At 37.0% G+C, this 12,649-nt stretch overlaps 1 protein-coding gene across 6 annotated transcripts in view; it reads left to right on the top strand.

Annotated features, from left to right (window-relative positions):
- LOC105481389 (integrator complex subunit 6 like) overlaps window positions 1-12,649 on the top strand; it is a 62,923-nt gene that overhangs the window by 27,647 nt on the left and 22,627 nt on the right. For 5 of the 6 annotated variants that reach the window (XM_071088786.1, XM_071088784.1, XM_071088783.1 and 2 more), the window contains exons 7-9: window positions 2,041-2,204; window positions 4,610-4,762; window positions 8,750-8,882. In XM_071088786.1, the coding sequence (XP_070944887.1) occupies window positions 2,041-2,204; window positions 4,610-4,762; window positions 8,750-8,882 (450 nt within the window). Of the gene's footprint in view, window positions 1-2,040; window positions 2,205-3,083; window positions 3,167-4,609; window positions 4,763-8,749; window positions 8,883-12,649 lie in introns of those variants that run through there. The other variant, XM_071088788.1, reaches the window with a different exon arrangement.

Below are 12,649 nucleotides of genomic sequence, written 5' to 3'. Positions count from 1 at the left end.
TAATAATCTGGTTTTTGTTTTGTGAGTGCCAAATATGCTAAGCCATCTTTATGAAATATGTGTTAGTTTCTGCACCTCAGCAAGAAATTATGAATGTTTATCCAGGAACTGCTCATCTTCTCTAAGATCCTACACTAGTATTTTCCCGGTCAATTTTTCACTTTGAAGTTAAGGGTTGAGCAACCTTTTCTCCAAATGAGATTTCACAGAAAGTTTGACATCCAAAAATTGATGAAAGTAGGGTGACTTTTGCATAGGGGAAGTTAAATTGTAGTGAATCTCCAGATAGTTTGTGAATGGATGTTTGTGATCACTTGAATGCAGATGGATTTCAGAGGGATCAGGGAACTAAACAAGCACCATGGTAATGCATTGCAAGACTTCCATGGTAATGCATTGCACGAACAGAGCTCCTAGGAAGTCCATGTGTATGTATGTGTGTGTGTGTGTGTGTGTGTGTGTGTGTGTATTTTCCATTATTATTACCACAGTGCTTGTCTAGCCTGATTTATATGTTTTAATTGCCTTGACCAAGAACAAAGCGGTCAAATGCATAAGGGCAGAAATCTATACATTTCTGTCTGAAGCAGTGGATCCTGTGGCTCCTGATCTTTTGTTGTTGTTGTCACTGTTGTTGTTTTGCTCTTTAGTTCCTCATCCTTTTGAGAAGCTGTTGGAAAAAATATAGACCCCTTTCCCTATAAATACAGACATAAGTAACACATCCACAATTTTGTATATAATCTCAGGGATTTTTTGGACCTCCAAGTTAAGAACATCTGCCATAAAAGACTGAGGCTCCACAGCCTATTTTAAATTAGCTGTGTAGGAAGGGCATGTTATACTGCTAGCAATCCAAAATTTCGTGCTCACTATCTTAGCATAAACTGGGAACTTACATATTGAAGTCCTAGTGGGATCTGGTGTCATGTAAATGGCTCAGATTTTTTTTCTAGCTCCAGTTCTCCTTTGTCCAGAGTTCTTAACCTTTCAGGTTCTGATGAAAGTGAAGAACCCTTTCCTCAGAAAAATACACATTGTCAGAATTGTGAACTCAACCTAAGGGGGGTCCTCCAAAGCCATTACATGTCTTTTTCCCTAGTGCACAGTAGACCCATTAAATCTCCTAGTCTAAAGAAATTACTTGTTTAAAGTAATGCTTAAATAAGTTATTCAAATGACTGGTAATTTAAGAAAAATGAGACTGAAATCATTAAAACATATCTTTTACAAATATTATCATTGAAAGGTTATGTAAGTCTGCCTTGCCCTGATTTGGGGTCGGGGGGAGAAGGAGGAAGGAAATGAAATATGCCGGTTTAAATCATTAAAATGCATTCAGGATACATTATTCAGCATTATGCAGCACCTATTGTCCATGGAATTTTGATGGTGGATGGAGAAACCATAGTGAATTAGCCCATGATAAACTTGATGGGTTTGCTTTGTGCTCCCCTCAACTATATACACATTGTCTGCATTTCTTATATCTTTAAGTGAATTTGGCTAGTTTTTATTTTGCCTTTGTGGTCATTGGGTCTAATTGTTTGGCAAAGAACACTTTTTTTCATGTATTTGGAAATAGAAAGAATATATAAATGGAATTTATTATCTATTTGTGTCAATTCCAGAAATGTGAAAGCTATACCAGGGAGTGAACAATTTCATTTGCCTAATTTAGTAATTGAATTCTTGAAAAATAACTGTAGTGTTTTGATGTTTTTAATTTATGTGTACGAGTCTCAGAAAATTTAAAACCGGTTTTACCATAGTTTTCTGCATAACTGCATATTCTCTTACTAGGTTAAGAATGGTGGGGGGCGGGGTGTTGGGTTAGAAGAGACAGATTAGATGAAAAGAGTTGCTAGAGAGAACATTTAGAAATCCTAGTAGAGTTACTTTTTTTTTTTCTTTCATTTTTCATGAATCATTGTTCTTGTTTTATTTGGGACTTTGCTTTCAGCTGGAAAATTTGTACAAGAAGATCAGCAGCTGTAAAAGGAAATTCACACCTTAGTTTGTCTTTTGTTTAACTTTTAGATGGACTTATGGATTCATCTAGGCCAAGCAATTCATTTGCTGCTCAGCCATGGCATAGTTGTCATAAACTCATTTATGTACGACCTAACTCTAAAACTGGTGTTCCTGTTGGACATTGGCCAATTCCAGAATCTTTTTGGCCAGATCAGAATTTACCTTCACTAGTAAGTGTCATAAAACAAAAAGGTAAACATCATTCTGGATTTTCAATTTTCTGATTACAGTGAACTTTTTAAAATAGCTTTGAGGCCTTTATGCCATGCCACAGACAAGTAAGTCTTCCCTCCTTTGCCTTCTATCTCTTACTGGAAGTCTAGCTTTGTGCGTAAAATCAAAGGAGGAGTTCCTTTATTTTCTGATACTTGTCATTCTTCAGTTGCCTTTGCCACTTGAGCTGCCCTTTTTGATGTTAAAACATTGCTGTTTTTGATGCTGTTATAATCTGTTACTTGGTTTTCATTTCAGAGCAGCTGACTTGATTTATGTGGCAAACACAATGTCTAAAATGTACTGGCCTTGGTTTTCATGCACAGCCTCAGGAAGTTTGAACATAGTTTATACCTTGGATAGGTTCTGGGAACATATTAAAAGCATATTCAAAATTCTACTTCTTCCTACTTGTCATCTTTTTGTCATCAATGGACTTTTGTAGCAATATACCTTTCAATGATGGGTAATTAAACAATATTTAAAAAATAATCTCTAAGCAAGAACTTGTCTTTTTGGTCACTGCATTTGGTAGGAGAGACTTTGCTATTATAGTTGCTCCTAGTGCCAAATCAATTGGCCTTTCTTTTGGAGGGAGGGCAGTGTCTAGTAAGAAGGGAGATGGTATGAAACCCACTCTCTCTTTTCTCTTCTTTCCCCTTCCCCAAATTGTAAGAAGGCCTGAGTAATCTCCCTAGTGTGGGCTCAGGAGGGGACACAAACAAATCACTACTTCTTCTATTTAACATCTTCCTGGTTCAGTTAATCTATATTCTGTCTCAGTTTTAGAAATTTCTGACAGTGAATTGCATTTTCTCCTGGATTACTGCTTTTAGGCTTCTGCGCTTTTTTCAGAAGTGGCCATGAAAGACCTGAATGTAAGACTGAAGAATCCTTTCGGCCCCTGCTGTGGGTGAGGGTAAATGTCCCACTCCTCTCCTCAGGGCTTCAAGGTGTTACGCCTGCGAAACGTCAGCCCTTCCAAACTCCAGAGTATAGGTTTTATGGCAAATTTACTTCATTTTTCTTAGCAACAAGTCATCACTCTTGTCTTTATTACATTTTTACCTGTTCAAATCTAAGGAGTCAGAAACCTTTCACGAGGTTAATTAAAACTAAGTCAGGAAAAAACAAAATAGAATAAAAGACATTACAAGTAATTCACACATAGCTCATGTTACCATTCCTCCATCTTTTTTTTTTCTTTTTAAATTTTGTTTATTTTTTCTGATAAGTTTAATCAGTCATATTCTCTTCTATTACCTTAAGGATAATCAACATGAAGAGGCAAAACACAAACACGCCAGTAAATTGTGAAGCACACTAGATCTGTTGGTTTGTTTGTATCAACCATTCTATGGATAGATATACACACCAAATACACCACATTTTAACTGTAATACATTGTCCTCCATCTTTATAAGTTCATTTAAGAGCTATTTTTCTCAACCCCCAAACATCTTAAAATTGTAAATTATAAAGGCAAATGCATATGTTTTTCTTTTTATAAAGGAAGCAGAGATATTTTATCGTATTCATATTAGCCTTACAGATTTCTCAATAAGAATAGGCTGACCCACTTCTTACTTTGTCTCTGGGACTTGTCCTGTGTCCCTCTCTCTCCATGTTGCCCTTGCTGTTCGCCTTTATTTCTCTGGTGCTCTCCAATCACACAAGCTAAACCTGTTACTTAAATGGCTTCTCCATTAATCTGCTCCAGTACCCCAGGTACACAGGCCTTCGAAGCCCAGCACAAAGCATCCCCAGCTCCAGCTATTCAAGGCAAACACATTGGTGTTAGCAATGCTGGAAAAATTCATCTAGGCCCTGGCGTTATGACTGGCTCTTTATCAGTCTCTATCTTGCCCTTTCCATCCCTCTACTGTTTTTCATCTTGCTTGTTCATGGCTTTAGCCCTCTCATTACCTTATTAGAAAGTTGCATGGATTTCTTCATTCCCAACGTATCTGGACTATCTGTAACCTCATGGTACAAAGGAATGAAGGGCAGGGAATTCTTGGAGGTCATAAAATAGATCTGAAATTCAACATTCATCCTACGACTCATAATAACTTCTTAAACATATTCAAAACAGTTTTTTTCAACTCACTGAAATTTTAGTTATGAGTGTTGTAATTTACCTTTCCTCTTCCTAATGTCAAGTAGATAGTAAAGAATCTGAGCCCTCCCGTGGAAGCCATTGGTGGTTCCTAGAGATCTAGTAATCTTCTTTCTCAAAATGGTAGTCTGTATCTCAGTGATAATGTAACAAAATATAAAAGGACTTGCAGAATTGTCAGAAGTATAAGCTTGTTTTGAGACCTAACCATTTTTTCTGCTTTTTTTTTAAAAATTGTTTTAGCCTCCACGAACATCTCATCCTGTTGTGAGGTTCTCCTGTATAGATTGTGAGCCAATGGTAATAGACAAACTTCCTTTTGACAAATATGAACTTGAACCTTCGCCCTTAACCCAGTATATCTTGGAACGAAAGTCTCCCCATACCTGCTGGCAGGTACTTATCCTTACCTATTAGCCGAATGTCTGTAACCACTCTAGGATCTGGGAATTGTTTTAAGAAGCTTCAAAGGTTAATCTCAAAATAATTGGACTGACTCTGTTAATAATGTTTCTCACGAATGCTGTCAAATAAGCAACAGGGCCAGGCAAATAATTTCAGACTAATATGAACCGTTAGTCTACTGTACATTGCCATTTAAAGCAATAGAGTCTGATGAAACATGTATATTTGAGAATTTGGGGGACCCCTTGAAGTCTACCCATGGACCCCAGCTTAAGAATCCCTAATCTAAAGGATGTAATTCACTTCAGGTACGGCATCTGCAGCTGAAACAAGGTGTGTAGCCCTTACTTTGAACTTGACAGATTGGGAGTACAGGATAGATTAGGCAGAGAACCATAAGCCCTGAAACTAATTTCTGTATTAGTGTAATATAATAAAAGTCTTCATCCTGTAGTACAAATCACACTAATGTGTGTAGTGTGGATTTTGCAACTTGGATGAGACAAATGCATAGAGATATAATACACTGGCTCTTCCAAGTGTTACACTTAAGCCAGAAGGATTTGCTAATTGGTTAATAGAGTCACCTATGGAATTTAATTTGTAAAAATTCAGAGATGGCAGTCACAGCCTTTTTATGTGGATACAACAAAAAAGCCCTACACTGTAAAGATGTATGTTCTATTTCTAAACTGTAAAGATATATGTTCTACTTCTATTAATATATAGGACTCTATAGCAATCAGTAACTGTTAGGCTCTATTTATGCAAGGAACACTTTCAGACTGCCATCTGTTTTATCTTAAAATGTGAGATTATTGCTACAAGTTGTCTGTAAGCTACTTAAATTCTCTCAAGATGCTACAACTAGTTAGAAAAAAAGGAGCAGGCTTAAAGCAAGAATGTAAAAGCACAAGAAACAGAATAATCTCACAAACATAATACTGAGCAAAGAAGCTAGACAGAAAAGATTACATATTGTGTGATTCTGTATTATATACTTTCAGAGAGAGGTAAAACTAACTTACTCTGTTAGAAGTCGGGATAGTGGTTTCTCTTGGGGGGATGCAAGGTAGTGGATAGAAGACGACACAAGGAGATGTCTGGTTTTGTTCTGTTTCTTTCTTTCATTCTTTTCTTTTTTGTTTTTTGTTTTGTTTTGAGAAGCGTCCAGCTTGTTGCCCAGGGTGGAGTGTAGTAACACAATCGTGGCTCACTGTAGTCTCGACCTCCTTGGCTCAAACAAAGTGATCCTCCCACCTTAGCCCCCCGCAAAGGAGCTAGGACTACAGGCATACACCACAATTCCTGGCTAATTTTTAAATTTTTTTTTAAATAGAGACGGAGTCTCACTGTGTCGCCCAGGCTGGTCTCAAACTCCTGGGCTCAAGCAATCCTCCCACCTCGGCTTCCCAGAGTGCTGGGATGATGGTATCAACCATTGTGCCTGGCCATGTTCTGTTTTTTGACTCGTGTGCTGTTTACACATGTACTTTCACTTAGTGAGCATTCATTGAGCTATATACTTACAGTTTACCCCCAAAAGTGCTAGAAATGTAGAGATATGGATAATAGATTGCTAATTTAAAATAAAGATAAGACCTTTGAATTTATGGGTTGAAAAACATTTTTACAATGAAAGCAAATAAAATTACAAATTATAGCTTTTCCCTAAAATAACCCCTCTTTTCTATATAGCACATTTCTTGGAAACCTTCTTCCAAGAAACTTAAGAAATACTGTCCTTGCTCCTGCACAACCCCTTAAATATGTCATTTGCCTCTTTCCTGTACTTTATGTTACTTTGTTTTAGAGTATTCTTAATGTGATGAATTAGCAGTAGTGAAAAAGAATAAAATGAACCAGTAGCCAGGAAATTTGGCAAAACCACAAAGGAGACCAGAGCCTAACCCTAGCTCTGTCACCAACTATGTGGCCTTGCACGAGGCACTTATTTTGTCTGAACTAGCTCTAAAGATCCTTTGGAACCCTGAAAATCTATGAATCTGTGGCTGATGAGGAATTTGGAAAAACTCAAGGGGCCAAGGAAGGTAGGAAAGAGAAAGAGAGAAAGAAACAAAATACAGTGCTTTTCCTTTCATGGGAATCATAGAGCTGACCCTTGATTGCCTTGTGCATGTGATTTTTTAAATCTTTCTTTGATGAATTTTTCCTCTCTTCTAATATATACACTTAGGAAATAAAATCCAACATGGTTTATTGCAGTTATCTGTTTCTATTATCATTCAAATTATGACACAAAATCTAGTAGACTCATGTTTTAGTACAACTCATGTTCTGTGGGGTCATAAATTACATTACGTAAATTATAACAACTTATTCTTAGTGATAACTTAATATTATAAGAAGGTAGTGAATTGGTAGGTGATATTGGTGGTAGCGAGAACTAGCAAGGTAAATGGATTCTGTTAAATGTCAGGGTTTGACTTTTGTTGTAAACGATTCTGCCAAAGGACTTTGGAAAAGTAAAGGTCCAGGTCTCCAAAAGTATATATTGGTGGTTTGGACCAAAGACTGAACATGGAACAGAGAAAACATGGCAGCTAGGGGACCCCAGCACAACATATCAACTGTATGGGGGCTGATGATACAGGAATCACATCAGGAAATCAATAAGGAGTAAGAAAATAGTCACATGGAATGAAGATCAATGTTTTAATCTTCACTGAATGTTTACCAGTGTAACTTTTTTTTTTTTTTTGAGACGGAGTCCTGCTGTGTTGCCCAGGCTGGAGTGCAGTGGCACAATCTCAGCTCACTGCAACCTCCACCTCCCAGGTTCAAGTGATTCTCCTGCCCAGCCTCCCGAGTAGCTGGGATTACAAGCGCGCCACCACGCCTGGCTAATTTTTGCAATTTTTAGTAGAGATGGGGTTTTGCCATGTTGGCCAGGCTGGTCTGGAACTCCTGACCTCAGGTGATCCACCCACCTCGCCCTCCCGAAGTACTAGGATTACAGGCGCGAGCCACCGCACTTGGCCACTACCAGCATAATTTATAAGAGAAATGCCTTCCAGGTTGACCCAAAGTATCTCTTTGCTGCCTCAAAATAATTAGCACCCGTGCCTGGCTTATTATAATACATTACTCCGTAAATATTTATTGAAAGAAAAATGAATAAATGGGTAGGGGAAGGAGGCAGCAAAGAGCATAGAGCAAAGACTTAATAATAGTACAATGAAGACTGTTTACATAATCCTTTAAGTAGGCTTTGTTTTTGTAATTTCATGCTTCAGGCATGGGACTATGTTCTATTTTCCTCGCAGTCTGCATTGGTTACCACTTGTTCTTTTGAGAAGTTAATTTGTTTTAGTGGCTCGTTTCCTCTTAGCAGTATTTCAGCTTTATTTTTCATTTTGCTAAGTAAGTAAATATGTGGGTACCGTTGATGTGGCCTGTGGTCTCTGAATGGTTGTTGCATAGTATAGTTTCATTTCTTAATATAATTTATAGAAGAATTGCAATCTGAACATTCATATTTAGTATGATTTTTTTGAGACAGGGTCTCGCTCTGTCACCCAGGGTGGAGTTCAGTGGCACAGTCATGACTCATTGCAGCCTCAAGCTCCCGGGCTCAAGCCATCCTCCTGCCTCAGCCTCCCAAGGGTCTGGGACCATAGGCTCGTGCCACCATACTCGGCTAATTTTTTAAATTTGTTATAGAGATGAGGTCTCCCTTTGTCACCCAGGCTGGTCTTAAACTCGTGGCCTCAAGCAGTCTTTCCACCTCAGTCTCCCAAAGTGCCAGGATTGTAAGTGTGAGCCACCTGTAATCCTAGTACATGAGTCTGGCCTAGTATAATATATTTTAACATAACCATAGGCTAAAAACACTATTGCTATTTTAAAATTACAATCAAATTGTGCCATAGATGCTGCTATGGAATGTTACTGTGGGTTTGGTTTGACATAAAATCCTTATTGTCATCACTGTGCATTACTTCATGTTCTTCTCAGGTATTTGTTACTAGCAGTGGAAAGTACAATGAACTTGGATATCCATTTGGTTATTTAAAAGCCAGTACGACTTTAACTTGTGTAAACCTCTTTGTGATGCCTTACAACTACCCAGTTTTACTTCCTCTTTTAGGTAAGTAAAACATGTGCCATTGAATCATCTTTAAAATACATCGGAAATGAAAAATCCATAATGGACTAAGCATTTTAAATGTAGATGACAGTAAAAAACTGATTTGAAAGGATAGAATTTGCATACTGTTTTCTGTTTTGTTTGTCTTCTTTTTGTTGTTTTTACATCAAACAGAAGAGAAGCTTGACCTTCAGTGTGTGATTCTTATGCTGTTCTTCAGGTTGCAACTTCCAATGCACGCCCCACCCCCAGTCCCCAGTTTGAAGTGCACTTGGCTTTTTTGTATAGTTTGGGCCAAAAAATACCAAAACAAAGCTACCATGGGGTGGGAGTAATGGCTTATGCTTGTTTCTCCTCAGAAGATAAATGCTCTTGAGGCATCTGTTTTAGGCAGAGTAGCAAGTTAGGGAAATAGGTACCAGAGCAAATTCTGCAATGACTGTGATTGTAGAAGCTGTGGTTTCCATAACAAGATTCTAAAAGGAACAATTCAAGAAGCTGTTACTCAGATACTAATGAAAATGGAGTGGAGATATTTTCCCCTTATTTGAAGAGCCACATCTGTTTAGAGTAATGTAGTACTTACTGCACAGTATCCTTCTAGTTGTAAAGTTGTAAATGTTTTTATTTCATGGAGTTTCTTAATTTTTGCAAAAATGGTCAAATCTTTACTAAGTTTTCATATGATCACTAAAACTATGAGACTTTTAGTGCTATAAATACAACATACATTGAATATACTGAAATTGCAATACTTTCAAATGTTGAGTTAAGAAGTTTAAGAATGAGTCATTATAAATGTATTAGCATGATTATTTTATATAACCTATCTACTTTATTTCTTAGTCCAACCTAAGAGGGATGTTCTCTTTCTAAGAGCTGATTATCATTAACATATAATATAGGTTATAGCTTTCAGATTAATAAGACTGCCAGTAAAAAAGTATCTGTATTTTGCAGATTTATTTATCCCTTTTCTTAAATATGTCTTTATGACTTCAGTTTCCACAACTATAAAGTGAAGAGATTAGACTATGTAATCTTCACTTACACTGTTAATGGTATTATTTTTCTATTTTTAAGTACATTTTTTTGATCTACTTGATCTATTGACATACAAAAAGCTGTACATACTTGATGTATACAACTTGATGAGTTTGGAGATAAGTATATACCCATTAAACCATCACCTCAATCTATGTCATAAACCTATCAGTCACCTCCAAGAGTTTCCTCCTGCCCTGATAAGATCTACCCTCTTACTGATCTTTCAAGTACACAATCCGTACTGTTAACTGTAGGTACTATGCTAGAAAACATTATGCTGAGTGAAATAAGCCAGACACAGAAGAACAGATACTGCATACCACTTACACACTTTTTATTTTGAGATAATTGTAGATTCACATGCAGTTGTAAGAAATAATATAAAAAGAGATGACCTCAAAAGCACAGGCTACAAAAACAAAACTAGATACATGGGACTGTATCAAACTTAAAAGCTTGTGCATCAAGGAACATGATCAACAGAGTGAAAAGGCAACCTGTGGAATAGGAGAAAATATTTGCGAACCATATATCTTATAAGGGCTTAAATTCCAAAAAATATAAGGAGGTCTTACATTTCAATAGCAAAACAAAAACAAAACCCTAAATAGCCTGCTTAAAAAATGGACAAAGGACTTGAATAGATATTTCTCCAAGGAAGAGGTACAAATTGTCAACAAGCATATCAAAAGATGCTCAACATCACTAATCATTACAGAAATGCAAATCAAAACTACAGTAAGGCATTACATTACACCCCTCAGGATGGTCACTATCACAAAAACAGAAAATGAGAAGTGTTGGTAAAGATGTGGAGAAATTGGAATTCTTGTGCACTCTTGGGAATGTAAAATGGTGCAACCAATATGGAAAACAGAAGTACCTCAAAAAATTAAAAATAGAATTAACCATATGATCCAGCAATCCCATTTCTGAGTATATATCCAAAAGAATTGAATCCAGAATCTTGAAGATATATTTGCACACCCATGTTCACTGCAGCATTATTTGCAATAGCCAAAAAAAAAAAAAAAAATGCCACTGTTGGATAAATGAATAAAGAAAATGTGGTATATATACATGCAATGGGATATTATTTAGCCTTAAGAAGGAAATTTTGTGACATGCTACAATATGGATGAACCTAGTGGACTTATGCTAAGTGAAATAAGCCAAATGACAAATATTGTATGATTCCACTTATATGAGGTATTAAAAGTAGTCAAACTCATAGACACAGAGGCTGGGTGAGGGGGAAATGGGGACTTGTTCTTCAGTGTGTAACTGAGTTTCAGTTTTGTAAGGTGAAAAACCTCTAGAGATCTGTGGCACAACAATATGCATACAGTTAACACTATTGGACTGTACAGTTGAAAATGGTTAAGATGGTAAGTATTACGTGTTTTTAATCACAATTTCTTTCTTTTTCTTTTTCTTTTCTTTTCTGTTTTCTTTTTTTTTTTTTTTTTTTTTTTTTGAGATAGAGTCTGTCTCTGTCACCCAAGCCAGAGTGTAAGGGCATGATCTTGGCTCACTGCAACCTCCGCCTCCTGGGTTCAAGTGATTATCCTGCCTCAGCCTCCCAAGTAGCTGGGTTTACAGGCGCGCACCACCATGCCCAGCTACTTTTTGTATTTTTAGCAGAGACGAGGTTTCACCATGTTTTCCAGGCTGGTCTTAAACTCCTGACCTCAAGTGATTGGCCCACCTCGGCCTCCCAAAGTGCTGGGATTGCAGGCATGAGTCTGCACCCAGCCTAAACACAATTTTTAATAACATTTTTTAAAAAGAAATAACACAGAAAGATCCTATATACTCTTTACTCAGTTTTCTCAAATGGAAATCTTGCAAAACTACAGTACAGTATCACAATTGTGATATTAACATTGATGCAGTGAAGATACAGAACATTTTCATCACCATAAAGATCCCTTATGAGGCCCTATTATAGCCACATCTACCTGCCTCCTGTACCCATCCCCTCCTTAACCACTGCCAACCACTAATCTGTTCTACATGTCTATAATTTAATTATATCAAGAATGTTATATAAATGGAACCATTCAGTATGTAACCTTTTGGGATTGGCTTTTTTCACTCAGTGTAATTCTCTAGAGATTCCTTCAGGTTGTTGCAAGTATCAATAGTTTGTTCCTCTTCACTGCTGAGTTTACAAACTATGACATGAATATACCACAGATTCTCCACCTGTTCACCTGTTGAAGGACATCTGTGTTGTTTATGCTTTTTGGCTATTGTGAATAAAGCTACTGTAAACATTTGCTTCCAGGTTTGAACATAAGTCTTCACTTCTCTGAGATAAATGCCCAGGAGTGAAATTGCTAGATCCTATGGTAGTTACATGTTTAGTTATTTGAGAAACAGCTTAAGTGTTTTCCAGAGTAGCTATACTATTTTACATTCCCACCATTAGTGTATGAGTGAACCAGTTTCTCTGCATCTTCATCAGCCTTTGGTGGTGTTAGTATTTTTTAAATTTTAGCCATTTTGATAGGTGTATACTGATACAGCACTGTGGTTTTAATTTGTATTTCCCTAATGGCTAACAATATTGACCATCTTTCTATGTGCTCATGTGCCATTGTATATGTTCTTCGGTGAACTGACTTTTCCCTATATTTTAATTAGATTGTTTGCTTTTGTTACTGTTGAGTTTTGGAAGTTCTTTATATATTGTAGATACTAGCCCTCTGACAGAT

The sequence above is a fragment of the Macaca nemestrina genome, chromosome X (genome assembly GCF_043159975.1).
Source record: "Macaca nemestrina isolate mMacNem1 chromosome X, mMacNem.hap1, whole genome shotgun sequence".
Lineage (NCBI taxonomy): Eukaryota > Metazoa > Chordata > Mammalia > Primates > Cercopithecidae > Macaca > Macaca nemestrina.
This window is presented reverse-complemented; position numbering and strand designations above follow the sequence as displayed.